This window comes from Convolutriloba macropyga, chromosome 13 (genome assembly GCF_964194025.1).
Source record: "Convolutriloba macropyga chromosome 13, txConMacr16.3, whole genome shotgun sequence".
Taxonomy (NCBI): domain Eukaryota; kingdom Metazoa; phylum Xenacoelomorpha; order Acoela; family Convolutidae; genus Convolutriloba; species Convolutriloba macropyga.
The window spans coordinates 8,710,642-8,737,815 of record NC_134480.1 but is presented as its reverse complement, the minus strand read 5'-3'; the positions used below and the strand labels follow the sequence as shown (position 1 = coordinate 8,737,815).

Genomic DNA, 27,174 nt, shown 5'->3' with positions numbered 1-27,174 from the left:
TTTTAAAACTTTGACCCATTCAGAAAACAAATATCAAATATCTAATGTATAACAACTGGTGAATAAAAATCTAAACAAATCTAAGTTTACGTGCAAAGCGGGAGAAGGCATACGTTTCAGTCGTCGAAATGCAATACGCTCATAGTCGAATTGACCATACGGTTGTTATATTTGCATTCGGTTGTTATTTTGTTTTATTGTTTTTTTTAATTGTTATTATTATTATTATTTTTATTATTATTATTATTATTAATATTATTATTAGTATTAATATTATTATTGTTATTGTCATTATTATTATAAATATTATCAATATTATTATTAATATTATTATTATTATTACTATTAAAATTAATATTATTTTTTATTATTAAATTTATTATTATTATAAAAGTATTAAAAAATAACAATATTTATGATAATATTAATAAAATAATAATAATAATAATAAAAATAACAATAAAAAAAATAATAGTCTTATCTATACTTTTACTAACAATAAGTTGTTTTTTTTCTATTTCCAAAGCTCCCTAAAAGCTCTTATTCGTACAATAGTATGTATATTGAAACTAATCAAAAAATTGTACACCGTCAAATACTCAGCCGATCTTTTATCAGGCGCTTCATTTTTGTGTAAAATCTAAAAGTACACTTCTTTTGTTGAATTTTTTACATTCTATTCTTCTCTAAATTATAATTTTCAATATTAATTTGCCATTTTGCGTTTCAAGATCTTAATAACTTGAACAGCCAATAGGTTTAACTGTTTGCGTCTGTTAGAATATCGTTCAAACTATAGTCAGAATTAATAGAACTATGTGAGAATTAATAGAAAGAAAGTTTAACTTACCAGATTACCAAGATAGGAGCAAATAGATTTTAATCACAAAGTTTATATATATGAATAGTCAAGAAAAGGTGCTTAGAATCAATCTTCCGTTAAAATTGATGAACCTAGATAAATATTCTTAGAGTGAGTTTATTTGATGTAAAATTTTCCAAGCATGTATTGAATGATTATGTTATCACCGGAAATGTGAACAAATTTTTTGAAAAATGTAAATGCATAACATCTATGGTACCCCCTGCAACTGTTTTCTAGGAAATTTGCAGAAGCAAACCGCACAGGGTAACCCTTGCCACCCGCACTGTAAATCATGGTGCTAAGATTAGTTTTGTATCTTGACTTTCTTGCACTGATTATGGGTATTTAAACAGCTGACTTTTGAGCTCTTTTTCATCCCCAAAATCAAATCACCATCTTGATCTAGTAGTCAGATTTCTCCTGTAAATCTCTGAATTGTACTGTAAAACATCATTTTTGTTATTCTCTCATTTTGAGAAATTAATTTTTCTACTCAGTTAAAAACACTTTTTAATCCGCTTGCGAAAACGCAAAACCCAACGGGTAATGGGTCCAGCATTTTTCTAAGTCATAAAACTAATTTCTAAAACAAAAATGATTTGTTCTTGACAATCATACACCTTTTCTGCTTAGTACATTTTCTTTTCACAACTGTTTTGCATGCTCAAACTGCGATGGATCAACAGACAGTGAAGCTGCTGACCTACACAGGAATGGCACATGACTTTCCAATCTGCAGCACGAGATTTGTGGCGATGATGCAGACGTAGGGACTCTACAAATGACTACTTGGGACCCAATGAGCCTGCACCACTAGCCAATGGGGCCAGCAATGATGATAATAAGAATCACAGGGTACGGAAGGGTGCAAATGTTGCAGACAAGCAGGAGGTTGCAGACATCAAGGAGAAACGGAACAATGTGTGGTGCCATCTGGCACTGACTCTAAATTCAACTATCCTCATGCTGATGAGACATGACTCTGTGGGTGTGTGGGAGACGGCATCGGAAATGAAGCGAAGGCTTGGAAGCTTTTGCAGGAAAGATTTCAGAGTGTCGAGACGCCGACAGTGATGACTTTGATGGCACGGATGGCTCGGCTGCAGCTAGATGTTTCTGAGAAGTTGGATAACTTCTTCATCAGAGGACAGGAGTTGCTCACAAGCCTACAAAAAGCAGGAGAAGCAGTCTCGGAGACCCTTTTCAATGCCTTGGTCCTCAATGGTCTGCCAAAGAGATATAAAAGTTTTATTATACAGGAAAGCTTCAACCAGGCAACGAACATCAAAGAGTTGAAGAAAAAGCTGCCATGAGAGCACAGCACAGAGACAAAAGCGGCAAAGTGGTTCAGTGGCACTGGTAGTGAAGCGTGACTTCAAGAAGGGCAGCAAGAAGGAAATTGCTTTTTGCGTGGGATCCCTGGACACTTTGCCAAGGACTGCAGTAGGAAGGAACCAGCACAATTCAGCAAGTGCCATGAGAAAGGTCACCTAGACAGGGCATGCAAAAGACAAAGAGTTGGAGGCAAATATGAGTCAGTGGAAATGGGTCCAACATTGGCTACACCAGACGAGGCATACTGGGCAGCTCTTACCCAATGGAAGACAGCAGTCATACTATTGGACAGTGGTTTTACAAATCACATATTAACAAACATCGACGCGTTCCTGAACTTTATGCTCATTCAATCAGTGGTCAGAATTTCAAACGGAGAGGCTTCCAGAGTGGTGGGCAGAGGCTGTGTGAGGCTCAGCATACCCTCAAACGAAGGGGAATTCCAATGCAAACCCAAAAATATTCTGGTAGTTGCCAGACTAGTTTTCGAAACTCTTATCAGCCTCAAGATGCACGGATTGGGGACATAGCTTCACATTCGAGAAAAGAATTAGCTGAATGAAACTGCAGACTGGAAGTCAGGTAAATTTAACACAAGAAAAAAATTGTTTTACTTACCCTGCAGGCTTCTATAATTCAAGTTAATTCCAACAGCGTAAAACTTGACAGTGCAACAAAGTGGCACAGATGCTTGGGTCATCAGAATCAAGCGGATGTGGTCAGAAATGCTCCAGAGATTGGCGGAACAAGATGATGTATGCAATGTGTGCGCAATGGCCAAGATCACAAAAACTCCATTACCAATAGTGGCAGAGAACCAAGCAGAAGAGAAGCTATAGAGGGTGTTCACAGACGTGATGGGACCTTTTAGACTAGAGTCACCGTCAGAGTTCCGGTTCTGCATTGTGTTTGCAGACTAGTATACAAAATTTGTGTTTGTGGACTTGCTTAAGGCAAAAAGTGAATCACTGGCCAGCCTGAAGAAGTTTAATCTCAATGTGGGGACGCTCACGAAACTGAGACAAGAAAATGCGAAGGAGTTTCTCTCAGAGAAGTTCAAGATGTACTGTTTGGATGCAGGCATTCTACAGGAGAACACCATACCGGAGACTTCTCAACAGAATGGGTTAATTGTGAGATTCAACAGGACAATGCTGGAGATGGCGAGATGCTTGTCCGTTGACTCGGGATTTCCCAAGATGATGTGGGAGCAGCAATTCTCCACGCAACAAGGATCAAAAACTTGGTTGTGAGACGAGTAGAAGAACAATGCCCAGCAGAGCTGATGCGAAGTATAAAACTTAAGCTTTCAATTAGTAAATTATCTATTTTGGTTGCATAGTCTTTTTGAGGAGGAGGGACAGAGACGTCGGCACACTTGAACCCAAGGCTTTGGATGGAAGGTTTGTGGGTTACACAGAAGGAGACAACGAATACCTGGTGTTTGTAACCAATAAACGCAAGGTGGTTGCAGTTCAAGATGTGATCATCAAGGAGCCCAAAGTGGGCTCAATCCCTGACAACACGGTGACGCCCGACCTATTAAAGGAGGGGTCGCCACAACCGATGATCTTGCACTCAGATGACGATCAACAAGAGGATGGCAACAAAGAAAAACAGGGCACATCTACTGCAATAAAAGAGGAGTGGAATGACGCAGAGAGCGTAAACACTCGAGAAACGACACTGAGACGAGATGCCTCGGATGTTGACGAAGCAGTACTAGATTAGGAATCTATTGCAACCAGCGGGAATATCAGAGAATCGGAGTCACTGGAAGACCGTGACACAGAGAATTTCTCACAGTCAGAGACAGCTGGTTTCTTTGAAGAGTACCTGGAGCAAGTGGACAGGGCAGAGCCCCGACGAGGAACACGGACCGTTCCGCAATTTTTTTGGAGACATAAAGATCCATCTTGTTGTGACTTGGGATGACTATGTGGAACCCAAAACAGTCTACGAAGCCAAGCAAGGTGACAATTGGAACCAGTGGCACCGGGAAATGAAGGACGAGGTCAAGGCACTCCAAGACAACAAGACTTGGAACCTAGTGAGACCAACCACTGACAGTGAGGTCAAACTGGTCAAATGGATTTAAAAAATAAAATTAGGTCCCAGTGGTCCAGTCGACAAATACAAAGCATGATATGTGGCAAAATGCTTCAAACAAGTGGTATGACAGGATTACTTTGAGACTTTTGGGCCGAACTGTAAGCCAGAGACATTCAGGATTCTACTTCAACTATCAGCGAAGCAGGGCTATGTGATGCACCAGTTTGATGTCAAGACGGTTTTCCTGCACTCACCAACAGAGGAAGAAGTGTATCTAGAACAGCCAGAAGTTTGTAAAACAAGGATCAGATGGAGAGAAATTAGTATGTAGATATATAGATATAGACTGAATAAATCAAATTATGGTTTGAAATAGGCAACTAAGAACTGGTATAACGAATTGACAAACATCCTACTGAGACAAGGGTTCACCAGAAGTAGTAACGATCATTGCTTGTTCGCGAGAGCAGAAATAGAGGGTCACACCTTCATCTGGGTCTGGGTTGACGACATCATAGGTGCATAAAGAAGCATGACAGTGACCTCCGCCGATGTCAAAAAGCACTCAAGGCAACATTTAACATGGAAGACAGAGGGAGATTACACTTGTTTCCTGGTCTAAGCATCAGACGAGAAGAGGGAAAAGTCACAGTCAACCAAGAACGCTACATAGAAACAATGCATGAGCGATTTCAAATGGATCAATGCAAACCCTCAAGAACTCCAGCTGATTCGAATTTCAAATTTCAGAAAGCACAGAACGGAGAGGAAGAAGTGGACCAAATGATCTACAGAAGCTTGTTTGGATCGCTTGTGTATCTGGCCAAACAGACGAGGCCAGGCATCAGGTTCACAGTCAACATTGTCAAGACACATGAATGCACCTACCAATAGCACTGGCTGTGCCAAACACGACTTCTGCGGCATCTGTAAGGTTCAAAATGTTTAAAATTTACTTACACAAAATAAACTAGTTATGATTTAGTGGGGGAAAGTGATGCAGACTGGTCTGGTGATGTGAAGGACAGAAAATCAACGACGGGGTATTACTTCAAGCTTAACGGACGTGGCGCAGCACTCATCTGAGGTGTCAAGAAGCAGGCCACAGTTGCGTTTTGTTCATCAGAAGCAGAATATCAGGGCAAGGCAGTAACAGTTCATGAAGCATTTTATCTGAAACAATTCCTGGAGGATTTTGGCATCCAGCAGAAACATCCAATTGCAATTGGAGAGGACAGCCAGAGTTGTATCAAATTGTGTCAAAACCCAGTCATGCACAAGACGCCCAAAACACATTGAGACAAAATTTCACTTCATTTGGGACAAGACCGAAAATAGACTATTTCGATTTACTTCGTTCCTTCTGACGAAATGGCAGCCGTCATCTTCACGAAACTTTTACCCGTATCGAAGGTGGAAACATTCAGAACTGTTTTGATGGGAACAGACTCTACCCAATCTGCTTAAATCTGAGTTGGGGTGTTAGAATATTGATCAAACTTTAGTCGGGAACTTAATGAAAATTAACAGAAAGAAAATTGAACGTACCAGATTACCAAGACAGTAGCAAATTGATTTTAATCACAAAGTTTATATATATGAATAGTCAAGAAAAGGTATTTAGAATCAATATTCCGTTAAAATTGATGAATCTAGATAAATATTCTTAGAGTGAGTTTATTTGATGTAAAATCTTCCCAGCGTGTATTGAATGATTATGATATCACCGGAAACCAGAAATGTGAACAAATTCTTAGAAAAATGTAAATGCATAACATCTATGTTACCCATTTGTCTGTTTTCTAAGAAACTTGCAGAAGCAAACCATATTGGGTAACCTTGCGACCCCCGTTGTAAATCATGGTGCTAAGATTATGTTTGTATCTTGACTTTGTTGCACTGATAATGGGTATATATATATATATATATATATATATATATATACATATATATATATATATATATATATATATATATATATATTTATATATACAACTGACTTTTTTTTTCATCCCCAAAATCAAATCACCATCTTGATGTAATAATCAGATCTCTTCTGTAAATCGCTAAGCTCTACTGTAAAATATCATTTTTATTATTCTCTCATTTTGAGAAATACATTTTTCTACTTAGTTAAAAACGTTTTTTACTCCGCTTGCGAAAACCCATAACCCAACAACTTCCAAATAGAGCTTCGTTCTATTACCACTTTTAGATATCGTTCTCTGCAAAAATCACCAATGAGCCAGTTAAACCAGTTTAGTTCTTTCTGCCGTTTCTCAGTTAAAAATGGAGCTAACAATTGAGCCACGAAAGAAAAACATTTAATTTCACGATCAGAGTAACTCAAAAGATGTTTTTCGAACTCAGTCGCAACAAAAATTTGCCTGTTCAGAAATTAATATTAATGATTGTTTTCCCGGAACACGAACAACAAATGACGCTACAAACATCCGAATTTAAAAAATCCAACACTTTGAATAACTATCCATTCTTCAAACATTTTTGTTGATTTTGAAACAATAACGTCTGTAAAAAACTTTAATACATTTCCGCAACATATAAATTTATGACAATAGCTCTCATGTGGCTCGGAAACTTGTTTTGGAGAAGGCTGCAAACTTTTGTTTTATATCAACCATTGTGATTAAAAAGTAAAAAAAAATCAAAGTCTATTTTTTAAGTTTTGTGTTGTTAATCTCTGAGTGGCATTTTCTCCAACACACACTTTGTAGGGATTGCCAAAACATATCATGGATATTGTTTTCAGCATTAATTTTCTCTATATATTATTCTTTATGTTGTTTTCGCATCACGAGGATCTGAACTGCAATATGCTTATATTCTATTTGTCAAAGTTGACTTTTAGCTTTACTGTGATGTTTTCGGACTGTCCAATAGTGATTGATGATATTTCCGAGTCAAATCTTAGTCTTTTAGGGTGGTCCACCAGGCGAGTCACAAATTAGAACTAGATGAGTTATTTTGAAAAGTTAAGATTTTAGATAACTTAATGATTTAAGATTTGAAAGCAAAAATGAATGCAAGATGTGAACAATGATCAAATTGAAAGATAAGTTTTCAGGCAGCGCGAAAATGGATGAGTGAAATGATGATTTGTTAGGCGAATCACTGATAAACAATTTATAACAGAATTTGGGATATTAAAACGAACTAAATATTTTGTGATTCATATATGGCTGCTAGCGACGTACCAAAATGTTAATGCTCGTTGAAAATATTTGCTTTACTTGACAGAAAGCTCTCAGAAGTTTTGCTCAGAAGTTGATTAAATTTTGTTTGCTCATTCGTTTCGACCACACAGAAAATCAAATTCTCAATTGTTTTTTTTCTCACTGCTTGACAAAAAGTTGGATTGTAAAAAATTAACATAGAGTTTTTCATAAAAATTTGGTATTTTTTGCTCCATCTCAGGATTTATAAATAAACTTTTAATTGTTAGGTGTTAAAGACAACAAGATGAGCCACGAAAACAAGAAGGCAAAAATGAGCAACGAAAAATCTCCAACAGCGCCAAAAATGACAGTTCGAATGTCCCTTCACGAATTGGAGGAAGCCGAAAACAGCAATAGGAAAAACAACTTCCTCAAAGCATGGAAGAGGATCAAAGAACTGCCTCCCACAAATCCAAACTCATTGTGGTCCATTGCCACGTTTCACGGGATGCCATTCAAAAATGATCACCAAAATCATAGTGAAAACACAAAGGTAGTACTTACAAAGGACGCTGAAAAATTTCCCCGATCAAAGTATCGGGGGGGGGGGGGGGGGGGGGGCAAAAATCGAAACAAAAATGAAAGTCAATGGTTTGAATTAGTGCCAGACTTGTCAGAGCTAATTCAAAAATGCATTCTGAATTTTGCTCTGATTCAGAGGAATTCAGAGGACATATATTCTGAATTTTGCTCTGATTCAGAGGAATTCAGAAGACATATATTTTGAATTTTGGTCTGATTCAGAGGAATTCAGAGGACATATATTCTGAATTTTGCTCTGATTCAGAGGAATCCAGAAGACATATATTTTGAATTTTGCTCTGATTCAGAGGAATTCAGAGGACATATATTCTGAATTGTGCTCTGATTCAGAGGAATTCAGAGGACATATATTTTGAATTTTGGTCTGATTCAGAGGAATTCAGAGGACATATATTCTGAATTTTGCTCTGATTCAGAGGAATTCAGAAGACATATATTTTGAATTTTGCTCTGATTCAGAGGAATTCAGAGGACATATATTCTGAATTTTGCTCTGATTCAGAGGAATTCAGAGGACATATATTTTGAATTTTGGTCTGATTCAGAGGAATTCAGAGGACATATATTCTGAATTTTGCTCTAATTCAGAGAGGTTTCAGAATGAATACAGAAACTATTCTGAATACTTTCTGAATCAGTACTGAAAGGTAATTATTATTCTGAAATTGCTCTGATTCACTTCTATCGCTGACTGAATGTAGAGTACGGGTATATATTACAGTTTTTGCAATGCACAATGGTTTTATCAGAGGGTTCTCGAGTCTGAAATGACCTCAAAGCGGAGGGCAAAATCTGGAAAAATGTCAGATCTGGGATCAAAGTCTGGAACATAATCTGATCAGCGGTCATTTAATTGTGCAGCAGGAAACAAAAGAAACATGGCGAATAAAGTAAATTTTCACCACTAATTTTTACCCACAGCCTGGGTTAGTAGGCAAAAAAATTGATTCGGATATCGTAGAATTTATACGATTGCTACCTGTATCACTTAGGAACTTATTTAATTCAAAATCCACTTGAATTAACAAAATATTCAAATGTTCCTGAACATTATTCAAAAAAATTACATAATTGAATTTTGCGTAATTTATATCACCGTGATGCTCAAATCGGAAATAGTGAGGATTGTGAAAAAATGAGAAAAAGACATAATCATTGTGGTCATTTTTGTAAAGATGCTATTAGATAAATTTTATACAGCTAGAGGCCAATAGTGCGAAAGAACTTGCGTTATCAGTTTACTTTAAGTGGATGCAAATACTCACAAAATTGAAAATATTTAAATTTTAATTAATATGTTGAAATATATCAAAGTCGAAAAACATACAATAGCATAATCAAATTTGCACCTACTTTACTACGCCTCAACACTCCATTTCGCGCGAAACGTAAGATTTTTTGCAGTATCTGTACCAGTAGGGGGAAATTAATTTTGTAGCAGCTATGGAAAAGCTTATTAAATAATTGTTTGAGGAAATTAGGCAAATAGGTTAAATACTTAAAAGTAGTACTTTGAAAAGCAAAAACTATTTGACGTTTACAGTTTTTTTCAAACAAAAATAGCTGAAAAGAATGAAATAACTTTTTTATATTAATAATTTTTGCATTATTTCACTAGAGTTTGGTTTTTTCAATCACGTCCGTAGCTGTTATTCAATTCATCCACATGCCATAGCTCTTAGTTGAAAAACCGAAAAACAATAAAAATCTTTTTATTTCTTCTCATTTTTCCAACGTCAAGTGCTATATATCCTATTCTATCACCAGGGACAGAAGCGATGGGCGTACAAACGCAATAGTAGTTTGTGCAGTACATTGTAGCAGCAATTATCTAACTTAAAATCACGACATAGCAGCTGCTGGATGTGGTTTACAAATTTTTAGCGCCAGGTTGATTTAAATGTACACAATTTCAGTGCTTCAAGTGCTCTTTGCCTAATTTGAGCACAATTTAGTATAAAATATTAGCGTATTGGTCAGAACAACTGATTTTGAAGTAACGGGTATTCGGCGCATATCAAGGGACCCTTAGAAGTGCTATGCCATCAAAGTATTGTTGCAAAAACAATATTAGTATTTTCCACTCTACCAAATAAAAGACGAAGAAATTTTGACATCCAACTGTACGATTGATTCTCACTCGGATAGAGTATGTTGAATACTTTTTTTTCATAATAAGAGTACTGACCACAGTACTGTTTGTTACTAGTCAGTTTTTGATACAAGAATAGCCCGGCTCTTTTTCACTATATTCAAGCACAAAGCATGAAGTGTCGTGAAATATAGCTTGCACACTCGACATTTTGTAGAACTTGTCAAGAGAAGAATTATCAATACTAGTCTGCCCAATAAAGGGTCTCATTTTCATTGCTTAATCTCAATCAAGATCAGTATCCAGGTGCAAGCAAGTTCCCAGGAAAAAAAGAACCCTTTCACCGTATTGAGAACAATCTTTTTTGCACTCCCGTGTAAATTTCGTTAGTGGTTTTCAATTCAACCGTTGCTATTGTTATAATGACGCAAAAAAAGTTTCAAGGCGCTATAATAGTCGCCTAAACCCTCTAATTCCAATCCGTTTAGGTTAACCCCCTATTATCCCATGTTTAAGTATCTTAGGATAACCTCCCCTCTCTTGAAACGCCAATTACTTACTACTATTATCAGTTTAATTTAAGCTGATCAAAATACTCAAAAAGCTAAAAAATTTAACTTTTCATTATTATGTTTGCAGCACATTGTTTTCAAAATTTATTCAGCTTTCTTTCTGACTTCGAAAAACACACAGTCAAACCATTTTTTATAAGTTCTACAAAATATATAACAGCGTAATGAACTTTTCATCTAAAATACTACCCCTCTACATTCCATTTTGCTCTAAACATTCTACGATATTTGTACTAGTAAGGTAATTAATTTTGTAGGCACTGTGCAAAAGCTAACAAACTAAAGCAAGGATTTAAAACAATTAAAAGTTAGTACTTTAAAATGCAAAACCGGCTTGACGATAGATGATATTCAAACAAAAATTACTGAAATATTACTTTAAATGTTTATTTTGTGTACACGCTTATTAATCCGCTGTAGCCTGATTTTGAGCGTTTATTACTAGCGTTTATTTATTTACTAGCGTTTATTTAATTCATCCACATGCCACAGCATTAGGTTAATTAACAGAAAAACAAAAGAACTGATTAAATTTCTCTGCATTTTTTTACGCCGTCACGAGCTCCAAGACCTGTGCTCTCTACTGGGACTGCGCTAATGGTCGTACAAAAGCAACAGTTTTATTTGCACTACAATGTAGCAGCAACCCTTACTCTTAAAATCACAATATGGCAATTGCTAGAATAAACTGAAACATTCATAGCGCCCGTTGGTTTTAAATGTACACATAATAAGTGCATTATGTGCTCTTTGCCCAAGTTGAGCACGGATTTAGAATAATATTTCTGCGTAGTTGTTACAACACCTAATTTTGAAGAATCGGTCTTTTGTTTAATATCAAGGGACTCCTGGAATGTGTAGCGGCCCTCGTTGTTCTCCCAATCATTTGTGGCCAAGAAAGCGTTACAACGCCCATTTCGTTTCAGTGGTTCTTAATCAATCCAGATAAAATATCTTGCCGTTTGCTTTTGTAACGCTATATCTATTCAGATCTAAATATTGCAACACAATTTCAGTTTATGAATATATTAACAATAAAATTTCAACACATATAAGACAAGGTGTGTACAGATAACACGATACGGGTTCCCCTTATGTATACCAGTTCAATCCGATAGGGAAAAAATCGCAGACAAAGATTTTTTAAAGTTCTCTTTATGATAGATTATTTAAATTTAAACTGAAATTGGGTGTTAATCTCTGTATTCACGAAACGAACTATCAGAAGAAGAGCTCGTAACAGTTGCATTGCGGCTCAAGCAGTTCGTAGATTCGACAGGACACAGTGACAACTAATTTTCTGCTGAAAAACATTTCATCAATATAAGACACAGTAACAATTTACTGCTCACAAAAACTAAGCCCAGGACAAAGTAACACGTTAATCATAGCTCAACACGGTTCACTTTGCAACAGTTCTGTTGAGTTATACGAATAAAACTCTCTTGTTTCGGCTATAGTGGGAGAGGGCTCTTCTCTTTCGCTGTTTTTCTCATTATTTTTTTTATCACGTGAGCGTAACTAAGTTTAATTATAACTAATACTACGACGTATAGAGTGGCTTTGAAAGCTGAAAATGCGGAGAAATGAAAAACTTATGCCAAAAGCAAAAAATCTCCCCGTTTTTATGCCGAGACTTTCTCTCCTGCTACGCAAGTTATGCGAGCTCGGCTTCAAAATCGCCGGCCGTATTTTCCTTTGTAAAAACATCCTCACCAATTGATAATACAAGAAACAGCTCAACGACAGACTTGTGTACACTCTTTTTTTCGTTAGTATCTTTGCTTATCGAATTTTTCCCTTTGCTGATAATAACTTCCAATGGTTTCTGTAACTAAGCAGAGTTTGTTAGATTGTAACACCTCCGTTTGCTATCGTCTTTGTCCAAGCAAAAGAGCTCACCATTTATCAGCTTTCAGATTGATTCAAATTGGAGTAAGCTTGTTTTTGTGGAGAGAGCTTGCGATGGGCGACAAACTCTTCTTCGCATGGTGAATTTGGTTGCCAAATTTTTTATTAAAGAACAAGAATAATTTGGCTTGTTAGCGACTAAATCGCTTACACCAGAACTGACTGCTGTCAATGGTCTGGATTTCAACGTTTGCGTAACAACTCCCTAATTGATCGTTTTCTCAACACCACGTAAACTGTTTTCTTGCAACTTACGACGAGTTGCTCCAACACTCCCACGACATGAGTAGCTGCAGTTGGAAAGAACTTCCATCTAATCCATTGTCGAATCGAGCATTTATCAAATCTGTCTTTGAATCCATGCTGCAACAATTTAATTGTTCTTTCAGGCAACTTTCTTGTCAATCTTGGAACTAATTCTACATAAAACGCTTGTATTGCTAAGTTTGTGAGCAAACAACATTATCGCTTAGGGTTTCTGAGCACAGTTTTTGCCAAACTTGGGTCAAAAAAGTCTACTTCAACATTACCAAAGGCTGTTGACACAACATTTTTGTGCTGATATCTTAAGCAACACAGCGACATTGTCCCTTCGGCGCGTGATACAATTAGTCCAACTCAAAAGCAAGCCTTTTTCTCAAATGTTTAGTAATCTCATGCAAAATGTTCTTGTGTTCTTTGCGCAAGAACAAGAGTTACTCAACAACGTGATGTTTCATTTGTAATTTCTTTGCATGCTTTATATTGAAGTCCAACGGACTTTTACCTATTTTGCTTTCGGCTCGAAGAAGTCCCATTTGTCCATGAAGGGTAAAACTTTTAAAACTGCTAAAAAAATTCTCAAGTACTCTAAAATTTCTTTTTTTGGAGTTTTTTCTATCTTTTAGATACTTCAACTCTTCAGCAAGCTGTTCATGCTAGAACAGTTTAACATTGCTGGTCGTTGCATTCTCTCTTTCATTAAAAATATATGCAGTTGCCCGTTTTTTTTCAATGCTCGCTCAACACAAGCTATTATGCTCACTGGACGATTGAAATTTCCAAATTTTTCGTAATTCTAAACATCAGATTTTTTCTCCAACCTACGTTATAGAGACTAATGCTGATGTGCCCTCTTTGTCGCAGGCAAAACATAGTTGTCTTCTCTAGGCCAACTACTTTTTGGTTGCTTCAACCTGGCCGGCCCGTAAACCACTTGCTTCCCTTAAGTTCCTGAATACTGATTGTTTTGGTGCCCAGGTCCGCTGGGTTGAGGAAACCACTTGATTAAACCATCTAACATTGCATAATCTCATCTAATGCTTTTCGACAATGTTTTTCAATTTCATTGCCAAGGCCGCTGCTTACAAATCCTATCAAGGTGTTGAATGATTTGGCGAGGATGTGTTGAAGGATGTGGGTTTTTTTGCTATTGCTATTAAAAATCTTAAGTTATTTGATAGTTTTCTTGTTGAGAACTTACGCTCGCCACTGCTCTCATTGTGTTTTCAGACGCGTCAGCAAACACATGAGGTTTAGTTTTGTCCTTCAATTTAAGTAGTATCTTTTGTCATTAAGAGTTTCTGCTGCAATAGGAAATTGCTCCTTTCCTCTTGTTCATGGGTTCTCTTACTTCAGTTGTTTCCAACTTTATGAGTAAAAGTTCATTTCTAGGCCAGGTCTTCTTTAGAAGTTGTCTTTTGTGGACACCGAATAGAGCAATTAATTCAATCAGGACAAAAACAGAAGATAACACAGAAATGATCTTCATTTGAGTTATGGGAGCAAAATTATCTTCGCTGGTATAAAAGCAGATCTGAAGAAAATTGTCATTAGTATGCCATAAAAGCCCAAATAAACATGGTCTCTATGTATTTGACTCATCGATTCAATTTGTTTTGCATATTAATTTGATATCTACCGGTATCGCTGCGTTTATTTCATCACTGCTGCTTTCTCCATTCAAATGAAAATGAAATTTTGCGATTGGGGGGTTCTAGGTGATTGAACACCTCGATTGATTCTTCCTGTGTTGCTAGTAATTTGATTGAGTCATCCATGAAAAAAATAACGTGGACTTTTTTCCTGTGACTGGATTTTCGTCTTAAATATTAAAACCAATTCGTGTGAGGGCAATTTTTTCCACATTTGGAAAACTTTCGTCCGAAAAAAATGGCAACGGTGTTACTATTAATTTCGGGTCTTCATATAAATTGCACTTTTCCTCCTCTGGCACTTGCAGAAATTGATTCGATACCAGCTGTCAAAGCTATTGGTTTCTACGAAATCTACAACTTGTACCAATGAACCCTTGCGTTATATCAGGTCCGGCTGGTAGCGTGTCTTTCAGGCGTACTGTTTCATACTTTGAAACATTATTATTTTTTAAAACGGCCTTTGAATTCAATATATATATATATATATATATATATATATATATAATACACGATTAATTCATTATCTTGACGAATGCTTTCTCAACTTCAGTATCTGTTGACTACTGATACAAACATTGAAAGATTTTGTACCTTTAGAATTTTGGCTCAAATTGTTTATACTAACTCAAATCTGAGCTGCAGTTGTTTGGTAGGCACCGTTCTGATTTGCACTAAAGCAATCCTACTTCAAACTACTCGCCAGTAATTTTTGTTGCACTCTCTTGAATTTGTTTTGCTTTCGTTGCTTTCTTTGATTTCAAACAAGGTTAATTGTGGAGGAATTGGTTCCCATGCACCGTTAGTTATGAATGATCTTAAACATTTTTATGTTTTTCTGCAGTCAAAAGTCGGCTGCTTGACATAAGGCCAGAGAACGCTAATGTGGTTAACCTTTTGTTTCAAGCTTTTGTACTCATTGTTTTGTTCACAACGATTTTGACTGTCTTACAAGGCTTCAGGCGAATTCACATATGATTGTTGTCCTCTTATTTGTGGAGGAATTTTTTTGTTTTCAGATTGTTTGTCCCTTGGTTGACAGCTATATTAAGAGCATCATCGGTGGCTAGAGCTTTCAACATCTATTGAATGCTTTGAACAACGAATGATGTCCCTGATCCACTATCGAAAAAAATTTAGGAAACTAGTTGGTTGCAATTACTCTGAGCTGAAACAAGGACTACCTGAAGAAAATTTAAATCTTCGTTACATTTGTTTATGGAGGCGGCGCTTACGTTGACTGGGTGATAATCGTCGTTCAATTATTTTTTTTTGAGTGTAGCAATCGATTTTTTTATACATCTATTTATACTGCACAGGGACACTTTGCTCTTTTGTTTGGTTGCATGTTGTTTCTCCAAATATCCATAAAAATTGCGTTGCTTTTTCCCTACTATATGTCGATCATTCATATTCATTTTTTGGAAAGGAGGCAGTTGCAATTACTACGTGTGCTGTCGACTGGCGAACAGTGAAGGATATGTACTGGCTTTGCTTCCTTTAACTTCGAGAACTCAATGATGTTCACTGTTTTTGGAAAATGTTCGTCTTTGTTTATATAGCGTTTATCTTCTTCCTTGCGTTCAACTATTAAGGCACAGGGGCCTTCATGCAATTGATATCCAAAGTTGATTACAGCATTCCAGTTCTCGTCTTCTTCATTAACACAGAACCAAAATTCATTTTTGAGAATCTGTTGTAGCTCATAAACTGCCATATGCTGAAATTGATTGCAGATAACCAAAAAGTTGAAGCTCTTCGGGTACTTTCGCAAAGTTAGATAACTTAACAGAAAACCGAATCAGGCTTGTAGAGTTGTGGGTTTTCGCCTGATTTTTGTTGCTTTTTGCCCAGGGTGCCCAATCTGCGCATCCACAATAACATGGGCTATTAGATTTTTTAAAGAGTAATCAAGGCTGCATAAAAAAAGTTGACCGGAATAATTCAACCTGAACTTGCAGAGTCTGTCTTGCTGTTTGACAGTGTAATCAAAAAGCTCATCTTCTTTGAGCCAGGAATGATGCATTTATCCACAGCTGCATTAAACATGCTAAAAAATTTTCAAAGCTCCAATAAACTTAGGTAATTCTAGCTGGTTTCCATTGCAACTATTGAATCTCAGTTTTTTTAAATAGCTGCCGCTTGAGCATCTAATGTTAAACGCTCACCAACCTCCGTAAAAACAGCCGGGTGTTCAACGCTTGGTGGAAGATAGTTAGGGTTTATCTACCTTGAAAAAAGTGTATGATTAGTTAGTCCAGAGCAGGTCAGAGTAGGTTTTGTATTGAATGCTTATTTGTATCTGCTCCATTGTATTAGCCCTCTCCGAGACTTCACCCTTCTCTTGAATCCAGTGAAATGTCACGGGTTTTCGCTTATTGAGAACGTACATCAATATATCGCAATGCTGCTTGTCACAGTGGGCGTTTTAGCTCCCGCTGTTTCGCCTGAAGCTGATGTTGGATCTATAATCTTTTGTGTTTACTTTTTGCTCCCTTCTTTTCTATCAAATTTTGCGTTCGCCAGTTGCATATTCGTCTCAAATTCAGTTTCGATTTCTTTTATTCTTCCACTCGTTACTTTGCTGAAGGTTTTTCCGAAACATTTTTTGTATCTTGATTGCTTGCTTGTAGGTTTAGTGTAATAGTGTTCGCTGTCACGTGGGCTGTCTTTTCTTTGTTCATGTTACCGTTCCCAACTGCGGGACAAAGGTTCTGTTTTATCGGCCTGAAATTATGTGCAGACAATTTTTATTGAAGTTCAGTTTCCCCCTTGTTTTCTCACGTGGCTATAACTGTAACTGTAATTATAACTCCCACCATTATATAGTTGCTATAACAAGAGAAACTGTACAATAATGAACAACTAATACAAAAGAGTTTTTCCCCTCTCAGTTTTGACGTTGATGTTTTTTGCCTGCTGCGCAAATTTTTCGAGCTAAACTTCGATAATCTATAAAATCTCAACAATTAATAGATATTTCCGTAATTGGTCCAATTTACTTGTTTCCTCGTCTGTAAAAAAGCCTACTTTTTTTTGCTAGTGAACTTTTTCTCGTCTGTAAAAAGTCGCTTACAATTTTTGCTTGTCTTTTGCTTGGAAAAAAATATTTATTGCACTTCTTGAGGACTCTTTTGTTCATCTTGCATAGTTCAAAAACAAAAATTGGTCCAAAGTATTGTTAAATTTTTCACTAATTTACCTTGAGCACTTTGCATTTTAAATTGCATTTCACGTTTAACTTTTATTAGTGAGTAGAACCTGTTTGAAATTGATACATGTTTACTTTAGCATCTAAAGAGGAACAAAATTTTTATTTATAAAATTCTAAAAAGAGGCATCCGAAGAAACATTAAACTATTAATGAAAAGTTTTTTTTAAAAAGAGAACATGTTAGATGATTGAAAACACCCAATTCAGCTCATGAGAAACCTCTTGGCCGTTCTTAATGTAGGGTCGCCGACTAACTTTTTCATAATCTGATGTACAAGATTTCGACATTATGAATATGTCTCCGAACACTGGTTGAGGCGTTGGTTTCATGAAAATAAATATATAGTCAGGGTAGTAGGCAAACATTGCCACTCCACTAAGTCCACAATCAAATACCCTATTTAAAGGGTTGACAAATTTTTACACATTTTCATAGAAGGGAATTTCAGAAGTTTAGTGTAGCAAAGACTTTTCATAAATCAGCCCAGTTTTTGATACATCTGACTTAGTCGATGCTCTAATTTTTTATACAGAAAAAAATAGGTCAAAACAAACCCGCTTTTTGACTTTGCATAAGTCTAGACATTTTTTTATAAAGGTGTTGTTTATAATTTTCATAATAAACAAAATCATGTATTTCGACTCGTGATTAATATAAAGTTGAAAACAATATTTTTTCGGGAGCCAAACTAGAGTCGAAAATTCCTGGAGTCGAAAATTTTAGCTTGAGCCAAAGTCGAGAGTTTATTGTCGAGCCAAGCTCGAGGACATAATTAGTGGATAAAACAGGGATCTCAACCAACCGTAAAATTTGGCCCTTTCTCCATTCGCTAACCACGCATGTCAAATCGGGCAAAATTTCACAGTTTGTTGAGATCCCTGTTTTATCCACTACTACATAATAGATCAAAATCTAATATAAAATTATGAAATTTTAGAAAATATTATATTTTGCAAATTCATAGATTCATTCAAATCTACAATTTCTTATTTATACTATACTTTTATGTTAAATCTTTCAGCATATTCTTTGAATCTATCTTTTGTATGTGTATATCTATATCTATGTAGATAAATACACAATCTACACTTAAAATTTTTAAATCTAAATCCACCGATATGTTGATTTACATTGCACATAACACAAGTTATATATAGACTAGGATCATTATAATGTATATTCATATGATTATTATAACCTCTATTCTTAAAGTAACCCTTACAGATATAAAATTCAAATAAACTGTCCAAACATTTATCACAACATTTTCTCCATGATTTATCTTTACAACCATCACATTTCATTGTTTTAGACATTTTTAATTTGTATGTTTTCAAAAATGAATTTTTGTCTTTAAAAATAAAGATGTCTAAAGTAGAAAACGTAAACTTTTGTTATATTTGTGACCAGGCCTTTGAAACAAGGAAACAATTTATCAAACATACGTTAAGTGATGAACACTTAAATCGGGCTAGAAAGGAGTATGAGGATGAAGTGGAAGATCCGCAAAGCGGGTTTACTGATGAAATCTTTGAGAAGGTTTATGATTTAGATGAAGATGATTATGTTCTCAAACCCTAAGATCTGCGAAGCAGTTACACTGATCTACAAAGTAGCTTTGCTAATAATACTAAGGGTATTATTAAAACTAAACCAACCACTAAAACTAAAACTAAAACAGAAGAGGATATCTACTCCAAAATTAAGTTTGAATGTGAAGAATGCAATCAAGAATTTAGAAATAAAATAGCTCTAACTACTCACTTTTATAGTCATAATCGTAAGTATCTAGAAAACACAGAATACTTTGATATGAACTCTAGCCAGAACATGAAAGAATTTTATATTACTGCTAAAGCTGGAAATTACATTGAAGATATAGATGAAGCTATTAATAACTCGTTAGAAGAAATTATAAACTGTTACCAGTTCAGAAAAGTTAAGAGTTTTAAAAATAAGATCACAGCTGAATGTGATTATAAGAAGAGAACCAAAGAAGAAGTTAAAACTACTAAAATATTCTTCAACACTGATTATATTATTAATAATGCTATTTATGATTACGGTGACCTCAAACAATGGCTAGATTTCGAAAAAGAAATATATGAAGGTTATGGGCACGACTTTGAGTTTCTTGGGTTGAGAAGTATTCAGTTAAGCATTGCACCAATTAAAGCATCTATTGGTAGTTATATAGATTTACCTCCTGATCTCAAAAACTCTAAATCGATATTAAATATACGTAAATATAAATACAACTGTTTAATACTGACCATAACTGCTTGGCTATATCCTGCTATAGACCCACGAAGTGGCTTTTATAATCACGCCACTTGAGAAAGTAAATAAGTAAATAATCTAATTGTAGCACGTCAACAAAATGAAGATGATTTTGCATAAATAATAAGAATACAAAAATTATATAATATTAATATTTGGGTATACACTCCTCGTGGTGAAGGTAAAGTAGAATTGTTTAAACCAGTGGATGATTTTCATAAAGATAGAAGAGATGTTAGAATATTGATTTGGGACAACAGAACCACTGAACATTGTGCTCTAATTAAAAACATAGAAACCTTGTTAGATCGACCAAATAAAATGAATCATAAGTTCTATTATTGTGATAGATGTACATATTGGTTTAACTCACAAATTAAATATGATAATCACGAATGTAGCACCTCATTCAAACCAGAGATTGTTTGTCGTAAGAAAAAACATATTACTTTATAAATGAACACAAACGTCAGAATATAAAAAATATTATAACTGCTGATATAGAATGTTGCATTAATGAAGTCTCAACTAATGATTGTAAATATGTAATAGCTGAACACATTCCAATAGCTGTGGATTACATCTGGCAAAGTAACTTCAAGCACTACTTTGGTCTTGACTGTCTCAAAAGTTTTGCTAGAGATCTATTAGAAAAAGAAACTGAGAATAACTTCAAGCGCAACAAACAAATGATATTCACAGAAAAAGATAAACTATATCACAATGCTACCAACACTTGCCATATCGCTAGCAAACCATGTATTAATAAAGTAAGAGATCATGAAACCGGTAAGTATAGAGGTCCAGCATGTAATATATGTAATCTAAGATACAACCAACAAAATTTCATTCCAGTAATATTCCACAATGGCTCTGGCTATGACTTCAATCTACTATACAATGAACTCTTCAAACAGAATAATGATAAAAGAAAAGTATATAGCATACCACTAGCTGCTGGTAAGTCTAAGATGTTTAGAATTGGTTGTCTTAAATTCTTAGATAGTTATAACTTCCTAGCTATGTCTTTAGATCAAATGGCAAAGATATACGGATTTAAAACTAAAACATTATATCCATATGAATACTTTGGTTTTGAGTCGTATTGTAGCAAAGCTACCTATAATAATCTTATAGGTAATCTAAAAATAGATAACTTCAAATCCTCACTACATAATAAATTACCAACACAAGAAGAAGTCGATATCTTTAATAATGAAAACAGTCATAAAACTGGTAAAGATCTAACTATAGAGTATTTACAGAATGATGTCGAAATATTAGACTATTGCATGAATGAATACGTTAACTAAGTATGAAAGAATTCAAGCTCAAACCACTACATTATGTAAGTCTCCCAGGTTATAGTTTTGATTGTTGGTTAATGTCAAGCGGTGCTACATTAAATACATTGCAAGATAAACAAATGCTAGATGATTTTGTTGGATCAAAGCGAGGTGGTATATGCGGAATAATGGGTGATAGATATATTACTAATGATAATACTAATAGTAAAATAAATACTAAAGATAAACTTAATAATAGAAATATATGGTACATCGACGCAAACAACCTATACGGTTATGCAATGATGCAAAAAATACCTTATAAGGATTTTTAGTTTATTACTACTACTACTACTCTAGATGCAATATTGAATACTCCAGATGCTAGTGATCATGGTTACTATATAGTTTGTGATATTGATTAAACTAATGAATGTAAAGAGAGAACAGAACAGTTAGCACTAATGCCTAATAAGAGAAAGATAAATGATAATGAATTAGGTTACAGAGAAAGAGATGGAGGCAAGGCAAGATCCGCGAAGTGGTTACCCCTATCAGAGAAATTAATCTTAGACTAAAACAACAAAACAGAATATATGGTTCATTATAGGATGTTAAAGTTCTATGTTAAGGTGGGAGTAAAAGTAACAAAAACACATAGAGTAATTAAATTTAAACAAGACTACATATGTAGAGATTATATCCAAAACAACACTAACAAAAGAGCAACAAATAAAACTGAAGCAGAGAAAGATGTAAAGAAACTAATGAACAACTCTCTATATGGAAGAATCCCTAACACTTGGTGCATGAATCCCTTACACTTCTTTCAAAGTAAGTTCTTACACGATAAAGAAAAGATAATGAAAAGTATAAATAAACCAACATTTAAGAATATAACTAGATATAAAGATTGTAGCCAAATTGAATATATAAAGAAAAAAAAAGAGTATGACTCTCCAGTATATGTAGGTGTTACTATAATAGAATTAAGTAAATTACACATGTATGATGTATTCTATAAAATTCTACAACCATTTCGCAAAAATCTACAACTCCATTATATGGATACTGATAGTTTTATATTAAGTTATACTGAAGGTAATGTCGACAATGAACACATGGATTTAAGTAATCTAGAGCCTCCTATCAAAACAAATAATAAAGTCCCTAGTAAATTCAAACATGAAATGGGAAGTAAGATCATAGAAGAGTTTGTGGCTTTAACACCAAAGACGTATAGCTTTAAAGATTATCCCAACAAAACTAAAGAGAAAGGAATAAAGAATTGTAACAATGCTAAACATAAGGAGTATTATAAAGCACTAATGTATAACACAGAGAGAAGTGTAGATGAATGTAGAATACAAAATTTGGTGATAAAATGACAACAACAAAAACATGTAAGATTAGTCTAAACACATTTGATGATAAAAGATTTTATGTAAATAATATTATAAGCTATCCTCATGGTGAGAATCTATATCTATTCAAAAGAGATTTAATAAAAATGATCCTCGAAGTGGGCTCCCCGATAAAACTAGGTCTAGAGTTAGACATCAATAAAGATCTAGTAATTAATAATATTAAAGATCTAACTATTAATAGTAATAGAATGTTAATTGAAGCTGCTATTATATTATATAATGATCTGCGAAGCAGTTTCACTGATTTGCAAACAAGCTCTGATTAATAATACTCCAAAACAAACCATTAATAAAATTATCAATGGCTTCCCTTGGTTTAGTAGTTAGTGCATTATATATCATCATTCCCGCTAAATATATTCTTAGGTTACTAGTTCCTTTAGTTAATCTATTTTTATTATCTTCTATAAATTCCACTATTTTTTTAACTTCGCGTTCTTCTATATATCTAGAATAACTTGAAATTATTAATTCATCATGCCTAGGATCTTTAGTATGGTTGATAAACTCTTCAACAACCCTATAATGTTTTCCTCAGGCTAAGCATTTTTTTAAATCAGAGTAGTTTTCATCAAAAGAATTTTCATTATCCATTTTTAGTTTTATGATTATAATTTTTCAATACATATAAAATGACTATACTAGAAACACTTATAGAATTAAACAATCTAGAAAAACAAAACAGAAAAAATAGATTAGAAGATAAATTAAAACAACAAGAATATTATGGTGAAATAAAAGAGTTATTTGATCCTTTAACTAAAACACTAAATGCAAACAATGAAGCAATACAAGCCCAAAATGAACAAAATCTAGCATTAGGTGAACAAACATTAAGAGCAATAGAATGGAGAAATAAAGAGTTAGATAAACAAACTAAAACTATTAGTCAAGCTGGTGAAACTGGTGAAACTGGTGAACTCATTATAAATGAACCCAAACCCTTTTTAGTTGATAAAGATACAGCCTATATTCTTCGTTTAATGCTTAATCAATCTAACCCCCAATTAAGGTTAGAGTTCAAGGATGTGGAGAATGGGGAATATACCATGAACAATGTCAATATAACTCTAGATCATCATGGTTTTATAGTAAGGGATAACATACATGAATTTTCAGATGGGTTTATTAACTTTCTCACTAATCCAAATATAACATATGCTAATATTGAGTATGATTTTTTTGAAAGACTTTAGATATAATATAGGAATAGGTGATAAAAGAAGTAGTAGATAAAGAACAATAAAACATATAATGGGGTTAAAAGATGATGTATTTGGTAGGGGATTAAATAGCAACCCTAACCAACAAAGTTGCCACCACTACGTGGATCAGGGAACGGACTTCGTCCGTAGCATGCCAACCTGCTTTGCAGATCCAAATAACTTAATAGAAAGACTAGAATTATTAATACTAGAAACAAAAGCTGGTCATGATGGGCTATATGAAGAAATGCTAGATATATCTAAGCAACTATTATCTATGAATATTATTAATCACGAGCAACTAGATAATTTTGTTTTTAACTATGGTAAATGAATAATGATGGAAAAACAACAACAATTATTAGCTAAAGAAGTATTCAGTCCTCAAATAACAAAGTTTAAAAGACAAAGAATAATACCATTATATAAAGATGAAACATGGTCAGCTGATTTAATTGATAAGTCATCTCTAAATAAAAACAACAAAAATTTTAAGTTTATATTAACAGTTATAGATATATTCACAAAATATGCATGGGCTATTCCTTTAAAGAATAAATCTGGTTTATCTATAACTAATGGTTTTAAAATAGTATTAGGTGAAAGTCCACAGGGTGGCTCTGAACCTAGAAAACCAGAAAAGTTATGGGTAGATAGAGATGGTGAGTTTTACAATAAAACATTTAATTCTTTACTTAAAGAATATGGAACAGAAAGGTACTCTACTTATAGTGATTTAAAGGCTGTGTTTATAGAGAGATTCAATAGAACATTATTACATTTAATTAATAAACCAATGTTCATCAATGGAGATGGTAATTGGGTAAATATATTAAATGATGCAGTAATATCATATAACAATAACATTCATTCAACAATTAATATGACACCAGTTGATGCTTCTTATAATCCCGATAAAGTTAGATATTCATTCAATTTTAAAAATACTAAGCCGAAACTTAAAGTTGGTGACTATGTCAGGAATGCTGACAAACGTAACATTTTCTCTAAAGGATACACTTCTAATTGGAATAGAGAATTGTTTAAAGTTAATGAAGTTCTAAAAACACAACAACCAACTTATAAAATAGAAGATATTAATGGTGAGATAATAGAAGGTAAATATTACGAACAGGAATTATTAAAATCTGAGTTTGATTTTGAATCTAATAATAAGGTTTTAGAATCATTAAATATATTTCTTGAAATAAATAATGACAAGAAACAGATTCAATCAGGCTAAACACCAATCAACATCAACATCAACAAACAATTTAACATTAAGTAAGGCCCGAGGGTTGTTCCTAGAAGATAATGATAATATTAACATGAAGGATACCTATAAAATTACAAATGTTCATCCTCCTACAGATGAAAAAGATGTTGTTAATAAAGAGTATTGTGACAATAATTTATTATCGTCTAATAATAAGATTGGCATCTTAAGTAAAAACGTAACTGAACTAAGAAAAGGTGAATTTGAAGAAGTTACAACTGGTCAACTAAATGCAAACTTTATTCGTCTACCATCATCTACAACCAATGGAGGTGCTGTATGGATTGATGATCAGACAGTTGAATTAGTTTCTATTAAATCAAATAATTTAACCATATTAGCTAATAAGTTAACTGAATCTGAAAATAATATTGTTCGATTTAGCAATAAAGTTGCTGCTGATACTATCTCTATATATAATCAATTAGAACTAGAGGTTGATAATAATAAGGTTAATCAAAATATTACTAATATACACTTAGATGCTATGTTTACTAACGGTCTGAGAGTAATGAAAGAATACAATAAATCTCTTAGAAAAGTAATAGTACGATATATAATTGCCTTACTTTTACGAAGTAAGTTAATTGAAAATAAAGAACAAGATAGACTTGAGATGCATTATGATTTTAATCAAGAAGATGTAATGAAAGAAATAGAAAGTTTTTTTCCTAATGAAAATGAGCAATCCAACAGCACCGGGTGAGAAATTACTATATCCCAACTTGTCAACCGTTAATGAACAATACATAAATGAAAAGATTCAAGTTAATAATAAATTTAACAATAATATTAACATTATAAAAAATATTAGAAATTATTATGAAACTGAAACTAATAACTATAATAAGAAGTTAAGTAGATTTAAGAATTATATTAACGTAGCTGAGATAACAGAAATAGTATTATCATCAATAGCAACAACGGCAACAACAACATCAGTTTCATTAACTGGTATAGGATTACCTTATTCTATACCAACAGCTTTTGCTACAGCAACTGTTTGTGGTTCATTATCAAAACCAATTAATACTAAAATTAGAAATAAAATTATAAAGTATTCACAAATGTATATTTTCAGTAAACAGTTTAGTGATAAGTTTAATAAACTATATACTAAATCAATGAATGATAATAAAATAGACAATGATGAATATAATGAATTTGTTAAGTTATATGAGGATTATAAGAAGAATAAGAAGAAAAAGTCGAGTATTTTTTTAGATTAAAGATATTAGTGCTTAGTAATAACAACGTTATTAGTAATAATAATATTAGTATTAGTATTTATCGATAAATATATAATCATAATCATAGCTATAATCATAATCATAAACATAATATAATCATGGATATAATCATAATGTAATCATAATCATAATCAAAAACATAAATATAAACATAATATAATCATAATCATAATCATAATCATAATCAAATAATTATCTTTTCTTTGTACCTAAGTATACCCTCTACCTTTTTGTACTACCTTTGTACCTTCACCAGTAGTTGCAAATTTAATTAAATCAGGTGTAGCCGCTAGAGCTGCTTTAGGGTTTCTAGATGCAGCTGCACTTCCTATTTTACTTGCTATTTCTAATGCTCTTACTGGATTATTAGCAACTTTCTTTCCAAAATTAACCGTAGCTTTACCAACACTTTTAAAGAAATCTTTCAATCCCTCCGCTTGTATTGTTGCGTTACTAACAGTCATTGACATATTTCTTCGACAAGCATTACAATTACCCTTTAACATTTTAGTACCTTTTGTGGAAACAAAACCTCTTATGTTATTAGTACCACTATAATGTTTACCACCAACACAATATGAATTAGTTTGAAATTTCTGTAAATGACTCATTTCTATATATAAAAAATAATGGAAGTTACGAAGTATAATCCTTTTGTTGCTAACCCCAAGACTAAGACTAAACGCAAGACTGAGAATAAGACTGAGAAAAAGCTTG

The 27,174-nt window shown here is 33.8% G+C and overlaps 2 protein-coding genes across 3 annotated transcripts in view; both read left to right on the top strand.

Moving 5' to 3' along the window:
* The window catches only part of LOC142352294 (xaa-Pro dipeptidase-like), a 453,762-nt gene that overhangs the window by 50,805 nt on the left and 375,783 nt on the right, over positions 1–27,174 (top strand). The gene's annotated exons all lie outside the window — the stretch shown is intronic.
* LOC142351604 (tyrosinase HcTyr2-like) overlaps positions 1–27,174 on the top strand; it is a 59,336-nt gene that overhangs the window by 3,277 nt on the left and 28,885 nt on the right. For both annotated transcript variants that reach the window (XM_075403742.1, XM_075403741.1), the window contains exon 2: positions 7,716–7,981. In XM_075403742.1, the coding sequence (XP_075259857.1) occupies positions 7,733–7,981 (249 nt within the window). In that variant the 5' untranslated portion in view covers positions 7,716–7,732. The remainder of the gene's footprint in view (positions 1–7,715; positions 7,982–27,174) is intronic.